This window comes from Neopelma chrysocephalum, unplaced genomic scaffold, assembly GCF_003984885.1.
Source record: "Neopelma chrysocephalum unplaced genomic scaffold, ASM398488v2 Primary Assembly neopelma1_45, whole genome shotgun sequence".
NCBI lineage: Eukaryota > Metazoa > Chordata > Aves > Passeriformes > Pipridae > Neopelma > Neopelma chrysocephalum.
Window position 1 is genome coordinate 20,342,803 of NW_020897704.1, and position 15,162 is coordinate 20,357,964.

At 42.1% G+C, this 15,162-nt stretch overlaps 1 protein-coding gene across 2 annotated transcripts; it reads left to right on the forward strand.

Moving 5' to 3' along the window:
- On the forward strand, positions 1-13,900 carry KIN (Kin17 DNA and RNA binding protein). 2 transcript variants are annotated; one of them, XM_027679577.1, is made up of 13 exons: positions 1-176; positions 1,496-1,590; positions 2,431-2,474; positions 2,593-2,715; positions 3,583-3,764; positions 4,711-4,759; positions 5,077-5,134; positions 8,223-8,346; positions 8,836-8,886; positions 9,297-9,365; positions 10,350-10,449; positions 11,403-11,503; positions 12,771-13,900. In XM_027679577.1, exons 1-13 carry the CDS (start codon positions 63-65, stop codon positions 12,831-12,833), a joined length of 1,173 nt encoding a protein of 390 aa, XP_027535378.1. In that variant the 5' UTR covers positions 1-62; the 3' UTR covers positions 12,834-13,900. The 2 variants fall into 2 exon arrangements, with proteins under 2 accessions (XP_027535378.1, XP_027535379.1); XM_027679578.1 differs by having other exon boundaries at positions 8,226-8,346.
- Positions 13,901-15,162: the final 1,262 nt, after the last annotated feature.

Genomic DNA, 15,162 nt, shown 5'->3' on the forward strand with positions numbered 1-15,162 from the left:
ATTTCCGGGGCGGCGGGATCGGGAGAGGGAAAGGGAGAGGGGCCGGGATAGGGGTCGGCGTCATGGGGAAGTCGGATTTCCTCAGCCCCAAGGCGATCGCCAACCGCATCAAGTCCAAGGGGCTGCAGAAGCTGCGCTGGTACTGCCAGATGTGCCAGAAGCAGTGCCGGGATGAGGTAACTGCGGGTGCGCCGCTCCTTCGGGAGCGGCACGGGCGGCTCCGGCTCCTTAATAGGGACCGCAGTCCCCTTAAGGGGGGCGGTTCTCCTGGGAATACACACAGGGGATACCCCTCGGTTGGGGTCCTCCAGCCCTTGTGGCGGCTCCGATCTCATGGAATCACAGGATGGTTTGGGTTGGGAGAGACTTTAAAGATCATCTCGTTCCACTCCTTGCCATGGGCAGGGACACCTTCCACTAGACCAGGTTGCTCCGAGTCCCGTCCAGCCTGGCCTTGAACACTTCCAAGGATGGGGCATCCACAGCTCCTCTGGGCAACCTGTGCCAGGGCCTCACCACCGTCACACGGAGGAATTTCTTCCTAATATCCGATCTAACCCCGCCCTCTCTCAGTTTAAAGCCATTCCCCCTTGTCCTGTCAGTCTCCCTTGTAAGTGTCCCTAATGCTGTTGAGGACACTGGAAGGGCTGCGATTGCCCTTGTAGGAGTTCCTGATCCCCTTCTTGGGGCTGCAATTCCCTCAGGAAGCATGGCCTCATGACCTTGGTGTGGTTTTTCTTGTTTCCCGCTGGGGTGAGGGGGGTACAGGGCTGGCTCAGGTTCCCTATGGAAATGTCCCCAGTTGCCTTGTGGGCACTCTGATCCCATCTGTGGAGTGTAATCCTCCTAGGGAGCATCCTGACTTCCCTTCCTGAGGGCATGGGGAGCCCTGATGTGCTTTGGGGGAGCACTGGAGAGGGCCCTTATTCTCCTTTGGGGGACCCAAACCCTCTTGTATGGATCACAGTCCTTTGGGGGCAGATTGGTGGGACCTTGCGGGTTCCCAGTTGCTGGCCATGAGATGATCCTATTGGGATCCCCAGTGGGAGAAGTCCTCATCCACTTTGGAGAAAGCCTGTTGGCCCTGACCCATCTTTGAGGATTGCATTTTAGTTTTCCGTTCTCCATAAATAGCCTCTTTAATGTGCCGTAGGGAAGTAGAGCATCCTGTGGATATTTAATTCTATCACTCTTCACCTGTTTCTGTGCCTCTCTCCCTTTTACCCCAAAATCTCAAATCTTGTTCTCTTCCCAGTGACTACAAGCAAAAAAAAAAAAAAGCTTCACTACTTTACAAGCTGATCTTTTTTGCAAGGGCTTGTCTGGTCAGGAGGAACAACCACCCCACACTAGGCTGAGGCTGAGTTAAGGTGATTTCTGTGGACCCTCCAAGAAATTTCACTCACAAAACATTATTTTTAACAAAACATTATTTTCTTCAGCTGTGTTGCAAATTGAGACAAAGACATGCAAAGGATTTATTTTTGCTTTATAGAATGGCTTCAAATGTCATTGCATGTCTGAGTCCCACCAGAGGCAATTGCTGCTGGCTTCTGAAAATCCTCAGCAGTTCATGGATTACTTCTCTGAGTAAGTTTTCTGTATATTCTTACCCAGGTCTTTGTTCCTGTGTCAGATCTTCACAGCTACACCTCTAAGGCCCAATAATGTCCCATTGGAGACACTCTATTGTGATACATTTTAGTGTCAGCTCTTTTTTTAATGGCAATTTGAAAATTTAGAGAATGCCACTTTTGAACTTAGGTGAGAGATTTCATGGTGTTTAATCAAATTTGACAGTTTTATCTCGTGTCTGAATCCTGTTTAAAGTTGCTCTGTGTTACAAATATGTCACCTTTGTGCCCCAGCTGAGTGACTGCCACACTAAACATGAGCCATAACAGAGAGACAACAAGTCAGGGGTGTGACTGACATCCCACAGCTTCTCCCAGTCCTTTGTCCAGCTGACCTACATGGCAGCTGGGATGACTGGAGCTGTCTTCAACACGAGCCTGAAGTGAGGCTTTGTGCTCCAGCCCTGGAATTAGCAGGGAGATGAGTGATCCATCTGCCCCATCTGCCTTTTGTCCTGCCCTGTGTTCTGTGTCAGTCAGCCTGGGAAGACACCTGGTAACGAAATACCGGCAATTAGTAGGAAGTGTAGAGATTCATTTGCTCCATTTTATCCCTTTGGGAAGCTGTTATCTTGAAGATTTCATGTGTGTGCATGTACCATATTGTGTTTCTCTGTGCACACATCCTGCATTTAATGCTGCTTTACTGAAAAAGGGAAATGTGGCTGAATTTCATCATGCTCAGCTCAAAAGAATAGTCAGGTTTATAATGCAGATGTTTATTTGTTAATGACAACAGAAAATTGTTTCATAATTGTTAAAGTTTTGCTGAAATCCTTTCTTTTTATCCCCCAAGGGAGTTCCGAAATGATTTCCTAGAATTGCTCAGGAGGCGATTTGGTAAATATTTTGCTGTTTGTTTGTTTTTAATGTCTTTTGTTGGTTCAGTGCAAGACATTTTGGTTGGTTTGTCCTGGGTTCCACACTTGTATTTAAGAACAATAATTCCATATTTCAGGAACAAAGAGAGTCCACAATAATATTGTGTACAATGAATACATCAGCCATCGAGAACACATCCACATGAATGCCACACAGTGGGAGACACTGACTGACTTCACAAAATGGCTAGGGAGAGAAGGTGAGTGGGGCTGGGAAGTCTTAAAATTATTGGATAATTGAATTGCTGATAATTGATCAGTAAATATTTATATTAGTTCTGTTTTCTTTTTCTTTCTTCCTCTCCGCTCCTATATATACATTAACAGATTTCCAAATGTTTTTCTTTGCTAACCATGTTGATAAGTACATCAGTTGTGAGCCTTTCCTTGTTTCATGTGCTGGTCTGTATTTGCTGGAGGTACTGCTAAATTCTAAATCAACTTCCAACATTTGTCATTTAAAAAGAAAACCTAGAACACTCCTCATGACTGCAGAATCCTTCCATATTTGAGGTGACAAGAAGCAAGCAGTCATTTTCATTGCTGGCCTCATGGAAGGGTTAAAGCTTGAGCTCTGCAGTTCTGTGCTCAGTGGAAGGAAGGGAGATTAAATGGCACTGTGGGGTGACAGAAAGTTTACTTTGGCTCTGGTTGCCCCTGTCCTACAGGATACATCCACGGGTCATGGAGTGTTTGGAAAGTCAGTCTAGCCAGAGTCAGTAACAATAACGCAGCACTGGAACATTTCCTTTAGTATGGTGCTATTAGTGTGTGTTGTTTATACATGTAAGATTTCTGTTTTCAGCGGGCAGGAAACATTTTCTTCAATAAGGAAAGTATTGTAAAGCACTTAATCCACTTTATGACAACTCTGGCTTATTTCCAAATAGATCTGGGTAGCTGGAGGGCAGAAACACATAGTACAGATAATTCAAAGTCAATTTTTGCAGTCCAGTAAGGGGTATATTGTCTCTGGTAAAGTATCTGCATTGTTATGGTGAACATGGACTGAAATGATCTTGATATTGTAGGAATTGATCTTATTTTATCTTGTGTTGACTTTCTAGGTCTTTGCAAGGTTGATGAGACTCCCAAAGGCTGGTACATTCAGTACATCGACAGGGACCCCGAGACTATTCGTAGGCAACAAGAACAAGAGAGGAAGAAGAAACAGGACCTTGATGATGAAGAAAAAACTGCTAAGTTCATTGAACAACAAGTTAGAAGAGGTTTGGAGGGGAAAGAACTGGTAAGGAAAATTGCGCTGTGTGTGAACCTTCTGCTCAAAACTCCTCATGGTTAAGTTAATGGGGAATTTGGTGCTGCTGGGATCCTTCCTCTGGTATTTCCTTTGCTTCCTAACTTGGAGTTACTTTGTACCCAGCTTGCTTTAGTACTAGAGGAGTAATAATTACTGTTCTTCACATGATTAGTGGTTCAAAAGCCACTCTTGAATTTAGGAGGGGAGAGTAAACACTCCAGTAACCAGCATGACGTGTTTTCATTTATGATATTTCACAACTTCTAGGGCTGCAGATAACAAGTACCTTGTACGTTGGGGAGATTGAGATAAACAACCAGGGGAATCTGGCATAATCAAATTCACACAGTGAAAAGTTCTATTTTGATAGTGCTGGTGAGGTTATTTGGGAGATGTTTATTTGGCATCATTCCATGACCTCCATACACGTTGTTGCCCGGGGCTGGAACCTCAAATTTGATCCTAGGTATTGATAGGTACATTTAAATCACATTTAATTGTATAAAATTATGTGCTTCTTAATTTAAAACTAATTGAAATTTAAATGGTCTGAGCCTTCGGTGCTAAATATTTGGAAAGATATCAGAATTTCCTTCTTGGAGTCATCAGTCTATCCAGAAACCAGGCAGATCATGCTGGTTCAGATAGAGAAAACTGCTACAGCAAGGCCACTTTCCTTTCATGCTGGAGTTGAGCAAGTTTAGGCAGCATCTCTGTATGGGGTGTTAATTAGAGAATTTTGCACAGGAGCCTGTAACAAAATAGTAGTTTCAATTTATAATCTTTTATGAATCAAGCCAGGTTGAATATTACAGTTACTTGTGATAATCTTGCAGTAATCTTTAACACTAAGCTAATCAATGATCACCAGAAATTATATCTGGGCTCAGTCTTCTGTTTGAATCTTGAAATGTGTTTTGTGTTTTTTTGGTAGGAAATGCCTGTCTATACTGAACTGAACAGAGAAAATGAAGAAGAAAAAGGTAACCAGATTTTGATAGATGTAATTTTCTAGAACCTACTGAAGATGACTTTGTGATTCAAGAGAGATGAGCACTTGAGGCCTGTTTAGTGCCTAATAAAGTGCTTTGAGATCGGTTATAAAGAGAACTGGAACTTGGAAATGCAGAGTATTCTTTTGTATAAGTTTTAATTTATTTTAAAAGCTGAACCAAAATACAGATTAGTAAACATTCTCAAATGTATGATCTTTTCTATTTGCAGATATTAAAAATTGTAACATCCTTCAATGCAGTTATTTTTAAAGATAGAAATAGAGTAATGTCTTTTTATTTTTTAGTTACATTTAATTTAAACAAAGGAGCAAGTACTTCAATCGCAGCATCTTCTAAAACAAGGTGAGAAAAGAATTTAAGGGAACTCTTATTGTTGCAAAGCACTTCCATGACAATGATATTTGTATGGGCAGGAAGATGTGTCTCATCCTGAAATATTTGGATTCTAATCTCTCATCCTGCCTTGTTATTCAGAAGTGGGTAGTAAATGACTTCATGGTTCCTTCTGTATTTAAAATGGGTGAATGGGTGTATCTTAAATGTGTGCTGTGAGGAGCCTTCTTGAATTCATGTGGTTCATGGCAGATGCCTGTAAAGTAATAGGCAGGTACAGGTTCCTCCAAGGGAGGATGGAAAAGGGATGAGCCAAAGCACTTGAAGTGATGCCATCTAGTCCCAGCTGAATGGATATTTGTGACTTGTTAATTTTGATTCCTAAAAGGTTTGATTGCCTTGTCTAATTGGAGAAAATTCTTCCTCTGGTCATCGTTTAAGCAGCTGAATCTACCTGAAATAAATCTTTCTAAAGCTCTTAAATTTAATTGTCATCATATAACCACAAGCAATGCAGGACAAAAGGGATCAATAATGCAAATAATACTGACTTACAGCAGTCTGTGGAACTGTTGGATGATCATACATCTTTTCGTGTGAGGCAATATTGTAATTAAATATGTTGCAGGTAAAAGGAAAGCTTTCCTCTCATCACACTCAGCTCTTAGATAAGGTATCTGATGGGATATGTGCCAGGCAGAAAATGAGACAGTAAAGCAGTTCTCTGCAATAATAGATCCAGATATCAGGCTTTGAGGAAAACTTGTAAATTATCCCTAAGCACTAAATTGTGATTAGGGGGAGTCTGAAACTTAATGCAGATACTCCCTTGAATAGTTTCAGTGAGCTAAAATTTGGCTGAGTGTGAAATCACGTATCAAGTAGTCTAATTTATTCACAGCATATGAGAGATACTTGTCTGTAAATTTTATAATGGTAGTGTGGAAGCAAAATTAGGATAAGCACTTCATGGCAAAGTGGTGATTCAGGCATCACTTTAGAGTCATGTATGGAAGCTGCTTCTCTGTGTCAGTGTACAGGTGTGTTCTGCAGCTGTTGGCTGTTCCTGAGGATCGGTGGAGTTCAGCCTGATATCCAGTTCCCCAGCACAGTATGCAGGAGGCCTTCCCTGCTTCCCACCTTCTGTGCTCACAGCACAGGCTGTGGAAACCTGGCACTTGTATTTCCTGAATGTGGTGCAGAAATGGGACCAGAAGATCATAGTTGGTGGGTGGTGGAGTTTGGAGAGCATGAGGATACAGGTAGTTGGGTGGGATTGGAGTCTTTCTGAGGAGGGGAGTGAGAGGGGAGGCATTTCTTCCCTTGTCCCCGTGGCTGACAAGAAGCTGGGAGTTTCCACTGCCACTGTGGGTATGGCTCCTGATGCCCACTGCCTTTCAGCAGACTGGGAGCCCTGGGCTGTCTTTGTTCCCTCAGGAACTTACATCCTCAAATCCCTGCTTAACTCACCCATTGGACAAGTGAGATTAGAAGTAATTCTAATTTAAGAACAAGCAGAAGCCACTGTCAAGGTCACTGACTCCTGTCTGCAGCGCTGCAAGTGTACCAGTGTCAGCACACTGAGCAGCCTCCACTGTCCACAGTTGGGGTCTCCCCAGCCCTGCAATCCCAGGGGAGGATCTTCAGAAGCTGTTTGCTCTGATAGTTTGCACCTCGTTTGTAAGTTCCCAGGTAAATGGGACTGCTTGGCAGTCTTGATCCTTCCATTGCATTTGACTCTTTGATGGCTGCTCCACACTAGTAACTGTGACCTGTGATCATAGCTGGACCCTTTTCTGCTTTTGTTGTTCTTAACAGCTCCCAACAGAGAGAAGGGAATCAGAGTAAACTTTTCCAAAGTACCTGAGGTTACATAATGTGCTGTTGAATGCTGTGGTTTTCAAAACATGGTTTTCAAGATAAACCAATCCCTTTTGGTGTCAAATTCTTCCTTGAGTCCTCCATATTATTGACATACCCAAACACACCAAAATGTTGTTGATCTCTTGCCTCTTTGTCTCAGGGTCCTGAATAAATATGTTAAGTAAGATTTGTTTTACTATTTACACCCAGGAATCTCTTAGTAACCTCATAGCTAGATATGTTTGTCTTCTTAAATATAGGCACTGCAGCTGTTAAATTTTAAATGTATGTTATGAGATGTTATTTTAAGTACTTGCTATTTGGTTTGTAATTTAATGTGCTATTTTTTCTCAAACTCTGCTGTGTTTATCCAGATTTTCTCTGAAATACGATTTTTCTCTCAAAGTTGCTTCTACTGTGATTTCTGTATCTTCATTCCCACTGGGTATCTTCCCTTGGTAGTATATCCAACATCCTCACCACAGGCAGAACATGCAGTTTTGTCCTAAGGCCATATTAATATTGCATTACTGTCACCTCACAACAACCAACTTCATTTTTCAGCATAACACCTAATTTTTTTTACTGCATTCAAATGTCTTTTATAAAAATGGCTGAACTCAATCTGCATGTAGGCAGTTCTCACTTTACCTGGATGTTCCTCGATATGTAACTTTTTGTGCTGGTTGTTCTTTTCTTTCCTAACTTTTAGGCTGTTTGCCTATTTTGAATATGATGGTGAAGGTAACATTTGTTTGCTGGGGGTGGAGCCCTTTTCTACAGATTCCCATGTGTTTTCTCCCATTGCCAGATGGGTTCAGTATCTGTCTGAAGGGAGTTCTAGACATCTGCCATGTCTCAGAGTTCCTCTGTCCAGGTGGCTTCTCTAAAGCCACACACTTGTCCTTTCAAATTTGATAACCTTTTTTACAGACTGGCTTTTGTCTTCTCCGTTCAACTCAACTTCTCAATCAGCTCTTTGCTTGCGCAGTGGTGAACTGATCATTGAGTTGTGTCCATTCTGCTGGACTGCCAGCAGTAACCCTGAGTGGACATGGAGTTTGCACCCCAAGGAGATCAGTTCTAGAGGAACTAATCATGCGGGGTCTGGAAGGTGACTGGCACAACTGAAATTAGGCAGATTAGGCCTTTTTGCACAGCCAGTTCTTCAAGTGTGTCTTGGTAGAGGAAAGATTGTAAGATCTGCTGTGAAAACACCATCTTACTCTTCCAGCAGTGTCCTTGGACAGAATGCACTGAAGATGGTGGAGGGGGCAGTTAAAAGAAAAGAATCAGCTCCTAGCTCTAGTCAACCCAAAGAGAAGAAGAAGAAATCTGCACTGGATGAGATCATGGAGGTAATAACCATGTAGGATCTGTGTCTGTGTGTCCCTATGCCTATGGCAGTGTCCACTCTACCAGGGTGGCCCTTTGAAGTGACCTCAGCCCTTCAGTGCATGTGGAATTCAGACTTTCACATCTTACCAGGCAAAATAATTTCATTTCCCCATGAGAATTGGTTTCTACTGCTCAGCTGTGCCTGTTCCCCAGATGACTGAGGTATTGGAAGTAAAAGAATACAGATTTTGCAAGAGAAGAAAATATCTAGAAACACTCGACCAAAAAAAAAATATGAATCACCGTCCTTTTATCATGGGTTTCTGGATGTCATGAGATTGATTTTTATGCAGCAAGTACACACTAACTTACCCTTAATTTAGGGTTTGGGGATTTTTTTTATTCCTCGCTTGATGTGGGGCTGGAGAATTGGTTCAGCTTTTGTAAGCCACAGGAAAGCTGCAGTGGAATGAGGAAGTAAGTGGTGATTATTTGTTGTTGTTCTGTAGCTTGAAGAGGAGAAGAAAAGAACAGCTCGAAGAGACTACTGGTTACAGCCTGTAAGTGTCTTAAAAATTATTATTATAGCAAATACAGTCAATTCTGCATCTCTAAAGCCACACTTGATTTGTGTAGAGATCCAAAAGCAAATTCCAAACTAAAATCACTCTTTTTTTCCCTTTCCTGCTCTTGACCCACTGTGGTCTGTCACTTTATATCCTGAATTCAAGTGTAATTGTAATTGTAAAAAAACCCCGACAAAGTCTTGAGATGCTACTTTGAGACAATAATTTGAGAATAAAGACAGATTCCTGAAAGCCACATTGTTACTAACCCTGCTTCCTACACTGAGCTACTCAGTCTGGGCTTGGACTCAGAGCAACCAGAACTTACAATTAGTTTAGACTGTGGAGCTGTTTGTATATTTTGGCATTTAATTTTATTTTTTCTCTCCTTTCAAATGTCTCAGGAAATCATTGTAAAAATCGTAACGAAAAAGCTTGGAGAGAAGTATCACAAGAAGAAGGCAGTTGTTAAGGTAAGATAGTTTGGCTTTTCTGCTATAAGGTGACTTCGGAAATTTTGTTTCATTGTGCAGGTTGTTCAGCCTGAAGTCAACACTGTTGGGGCTGAAATGTCACCTTACCTGTATTGGGACTTATTCTGGGCAGGGAGGGAACCTTTGAATTGATTTAATGTCATTTTCTCAGAGATCCTTTCCTAAGTGCTGTTTTGTCCTGTGTGGTTTGTCCCTATTGACACATCCAACCAAGAACAGTGGATTGGATTTTAGGCTGAAACTAGTCACTTCTGCACTGATATTTAAGCTGCAGGATCTTATTTGCATGCAAAATCTCCAGGTTGGAAATCTTGCCTTTCTTTTAGCCACTGCCAGTGAAATTATGTGTATTAAGTAGTCCAAGGCTCAACAGTCTCTGGCAAGAGCCCCAAAAATGACACCCAGATGTGTTTTGAATGATTGACAAGAGTGCACAGAGCTGAAAATTACAGCTTTTTGGATGGACATCTGGGAGGATTTGTGTGTCCCAATGGCTTGGCTTCCACTGAGCTCTGGATAGGAGAAGTGGAACATGGTTTATGCCGGGCATGGGGATGATCATTAACATTTTGCCTCATTAAGAGGTAGGATCCCAGTCTGGTTTCAAGCCAGCTTAGCCTCCCATGGGGAAAAGAAGCCTCTATTTTACTTTCCATCTTTAAGAGAACAGCTAAGGTAGCTGACCCAAAGGTTGATAAAACCTTCAGACAGGGCTTACAGAATTAGTGACCTATTAGACCAGGCATCAATGCTCAAGAGGAGCCCTTTTAATCTGGCCTTGACTTCAGGGTGGGGCCAGTCAGCAGTCTGTGGAAGCTGAAGGCTTTTGGCACAGCTCAGAAGGCTCTGCTGCTGTTGACAATGTAGAATTGCAGACTCATGATGCCAAGTTTGTTAACTTTGAAATGTAAATTTAGAGAAAAATGTTTTATTTCTCTGACTGCCCTCTGGCTTTCACAACAGGAAGTGATTGATAAATACACAGCAGTCGTGAAGGTGATTGACTCTGGAGACAAACTGAAGCTTGATCAGACACATCTAGAAACTGTAATACCTGCACCAGGTACGGCTGTTTGCTTGTGTTCTCGGCCTAATTATAATTCCTCCACCTGAAAGTACCATAACCTCTCCTGAGAAGACAGGCTGAGAGAGCTGGGATTGTTCAACCTGGAAAAGAGAAGGCTCTGGGAAGACCTTAGAGGCCCTTCTAGTACTTAAAGGGAGATTATAAGAAAGATGGGAACAAACTTTTTAGCAGGGCCTGTAGCAACAGGACAGTGGCCAAATGGTAGTGGCTTTAAACTAAAAGAGAGTAGATTTAGGCTTGGTATAAGGATGAAATTTTTTAAGATGAAGGTGGTGAACCCTGCAACAGGTTACCCAGGGAAGCTGTGGATGCCCCATCCCTGGAGACATTCAAGGCCAGGTTGGAGGGGGCTCTGAGCAACCTGGTCTCGTTGAAGATGTCCCTGCTCATTGCAGAGGGGTTGGAGTAGACAACCTTTAAATATCACTTCCAGTCTTCGCAGTCCTTTTCTGTCAGAATTGGAGTCTTTTCTGAGAAGACCAGCAATGCTTTAAGAATCAGTTCAGTTGAAGAGATGAAAGCATCTCTCTTCAGCTGCCAGGAAGAACATCTGGGAACCCTGCAGAGCCCTTGGTCATGTTTATCCTGTAACTTCCCTCCAAAGTCATGCCTGGAATAACAGTGGATACTTAGCAAAGCTGACCTCACCTTCTGTCTGGGTCACTGGTGTTTCTTTGGCTGCTACACACTACTGTTTGTGTGGAGCATCTGAGGGCAGCAGTAAGCAGAGCACTGTCAGCATACAGGGAAACAGGATGTAGGATTTTGGGATTCACACTGAGGTGCCCTTTGGAAATGGGGAGGCTGTGAGACAAAGCTGGTGCTGCTTCCTGGAGCTGCTGGGAGAAACCTCTCTCTCAGCCGACAGTGGAGTTGGACACAACTCCATAGAAGAAGTTGTGTTAACTCTTTTCCTATTTTTATTTCAGGCAAGAAAGTGATGGTATTAAATGGTGGGTACAGGGGAAATGAAGGCATCTTGGAATCCATCAATGAAAAGAGGTTCTCAGTGACAATAACCATTGACTCTGTAAGTATCAAACACTGCAAGCTCTCATTTGTGTAGATCTTTCCATCTGTACAGGGAGAGCTTTCACAAAGAACCATGTTATCCTTAATCCTGTCTTACAGGTGAGATTTATGGTGTGTAAAGTGCTGTGGTCACCCCCCACCTATTCCCAACCAGCAGGAAAACAGCCACATATCCCCCATCACAGACTAATTCTCTGCTGTTCACCTTTAAAAAGATGCCAGGATGCTGATTTTAGCAAGTTTTGAACTTGAAAGAGACTTGTAAAATATTTTGTATGTTTATTTTGAACATGGCTGTTGTACTACTTTATGGGAAGGTAAAAAATGTGAAATATGCATGGAGGAGGTGAATTTTCTCCTGCCTTTTTCAGCTTGAACATGGGGCTTTATGTGCTGAGTTGTCTTGTTCATGGTTAGCAATTATGTTTGGGTTTTTTGTTTCGGGCCTGTTTGTTTGTTTGGGGTTTTTTATATATCACTTTTCTCTGAGCTAAAATCAGGCCATGTGATCTTGTCTGTGTGGCTCCTTCTTTGTTCCCCTCTGCAAAACCAATGTTTAAACTCATTGATAAAGCAGAGAGGCTCAAAAGTCAAACTTCTTACACATACCTTACAAGAGGGAGACCCTGTTAGATCCCATTCAAAGAAGGGCTGCAGAAACTCAGCCCAGATTGGATTCTGGAGAATTTGCTTGGGAAAAGACTGTGCAGATGCCCCGATGATAGAAGGAGCTTTGATTGAACCTAAGGATCATGTTAATGTTGGTCTTGGAAAGCAAAGGTTATTTTTCTGTAGCTCTGATGCTTGTAGGTGTTGATGTTTCCTCTTCCTTCATGAACTCTGAAATGTAAATTAAAAATGGGTGAAACTACTCCTGGAAACCAGTGAAGTCTGTGAGGATTTTCTCACTGATTGTAGGGAGAACACTTTTTTAGGTGTTTTTATATATAAGTTTGTATTCAAAATTAAATCTTTTACTACTTATAAATTCATAGCAGTGAATTAATTCAAAACAGCTGATTATGTTTGCCCCAAAATTGCAAGGACTTTAACTGACACAAAAACTGTCCTGAAAATGAAAGGATTTCTGAGACAGTGTCGAGTCCCTGTCACATTCTCTGGTCAGGTTGAAAATAATGGAACAGGGAATATTGTGTCATGAACAGATCCCCCTTATCTGTCTTACTATAAATTCCCCATTGAGAATTCAAGAATCAAATAATTTTATATTGTGACCTTATTTCTTCTACTCTGTCGTTCTCCAGGGACCTTTAAAAGGACGCCGGGTTGAAGACATCCAGTATGAAGATGTTTCCAAACTCGCCTGAGGTGCTAATCATGGATCAGAGAAGATTTTGGTTCCCAAAACCATCTTTCTGACATCTTTCAGGCAGACACAAGACTCTACCATGTCAGGGTTTTAATTGTGTGTGTATTTATATTGTATATAGAAATTAACAGAAGCAAACTTGATCTATTTAAAGATAGCTATGGATTTGTTACATGGAATGTTTGTGGAAATATTATCAGTGGAGATTTTTCATCTGATTCTATATAAAAGTTATAATATTTGCTTCAATTTCCTGTTGTAAAATATAGGAGAGAGCTGCAAGCTAGAGTATTTTATTTACTGAAGTCTGTGAGCAGGTCCAGAAGAGAGAATTAGCTACAGGCAGGCAGAGTGTGTCAGAGCCAGTGGAGTTTAAACAACACCCTTCTAAATCCACAGCCAAAACAGAGCTCTGGCTGTAGGAACAAGGGAAGGGATTGGGGGAATAGCAGGAAGGTACCAGTGCTGCAAGAGATTATTCCCTGGATGTTGTGAGAATGGTCTGGTTTATTAAGTGCTGTCACCAGTTTATTTTTGATTAGCACACGGGTGGTAGTGGAATGCACGTCATCGCTCCTCCAGCATGTTTGTCAGGGTTCCTGATAATATTAATATGCAGTTTATCTCCATATGGACTCTGTATGGAGTTACTCCATGGATGTTACTTGTGGGGTTTCTAGGATGCCAGATAAAGCATGTTCAGGTAGGAGCTGATGGTTGCTCTCCTGGTTTTCCAGAGCCTTTTCCCTTGTTCATGCTTCAATTGTTGCTCTGCTATATGAGTAACATTACTTGTGCTAAATGATACAACATTACTTGTTTTATTTTTTTAAAAGTCACATTTTATACAATGTTTCATTTCTAAGGCACTTCAGGAATAAACATAAACCTTTTCTTAGGCCAGTGTCTTTCTTATCAGCCTTTTAAATACATGAGGCAGCTCTTGGTTTAAATCCACCAAGGAGCACCGTGAAGTGCTTGGTTGGTGCACCACATTATTTGGGTGAAAAAAAGATGCAGGTTGTCCTGAACAAAATAAAACCCATCACCTGAAGGTCCAGTCTGAAGGTTGTGTGACTCTGGAACCTCTTCCCTTTCCTTGCCTTGGAAGTTCACTGTCTTGTTGATTTGTGGTTTCCAGGGGACCCTAGGGGAACTAGAAGTCTGCAGAGGTTTATTGAAACAGCTGCTATCTGAAGTAGCCCGAACCAACCTCACACAGGACATCAGGTGGCTTTTCAGGGTTCCTGGGCATGAAGAATGGAGAGTTATGGGAACTGGAGGCAGAAAATACACTTGTCTGTAAATTCGGGCTCTTCATACAACCTGGACTGTGTGAACAGCTCTGCCCTTTCTCAAAAGACAGGTACTGAGGGAGAGGAGATGTATAGGAGAATGATGAACAGAAGAGCTTCTGTATCACTGAAAATAATTACACTTGACATTCTGGAACCTGAGAAATTAGAGTGAATATAGTAGACAAGTCATAAATTGTGTGGAGAAGACCAGAGAATGGTTACTCACTGTCTGTGTTCACATACAGGCTAGGAAATGGTGGAATTACTGATTTGGGGATTTAGAAACACACTCAGGGGTTTTTCCTCTCCTCACCTAGAGCCTTGTTAAACTGGGACACTGGCTGCTGTGGGATGTTGGAGAGGCCAAAGCTGATGGATGAGTTCAAAGAAGTGATAAATGGTTTGTAAGAAGTTGCTGACAGTTCTGAGAGTAACTTTGAAGAGACACTTTAAAACCATATTGATCCTCTCACTCCTGACACAGCTGCAACAAAGATCCCATGCCAGCTTAGAGTGCCTAAGTGAAGGAAACCAAAGTTCAGAAGGGCAAGGAGACTGCTTGAGTCCCTTTCCTGGATTAGGGCTGCTGAAAAGGATATGGCCAATGCTTTTTTCTAAGGTTACCAGAAAGCAGAGTTTTAAATCCAGCTCTCTGTACACAGACAGGCATATTTGTTCCACTACTGATCTCATTCATTGCTGAATGCTCCTGAAGAGCAAGCAATCCTCTGGAAGCCAAGCCCACCAGAAGGAAAACTTTTAGTATGGATGATTATTTTTATAGTCTGAACATTTCCTGCTTTCATGGACTTGTATCTGTGCATGAACTCTGTTCTGATCTTGAAATTCTCACAAAAAACAGGCTGGAGGCTGTCTAACTGGTCTAAATAATTTTTCTGCAATAGAGCAGCATCAGTTTTTTCAAGGGCATCCTTCACCACTGGTTAACCCATCCTTAAATCCAGGAGCCTCCTCATGATACCCATTCCAGAAGCCATGTTCCTTTTCTTTTAAATTTCCTTTACTTCA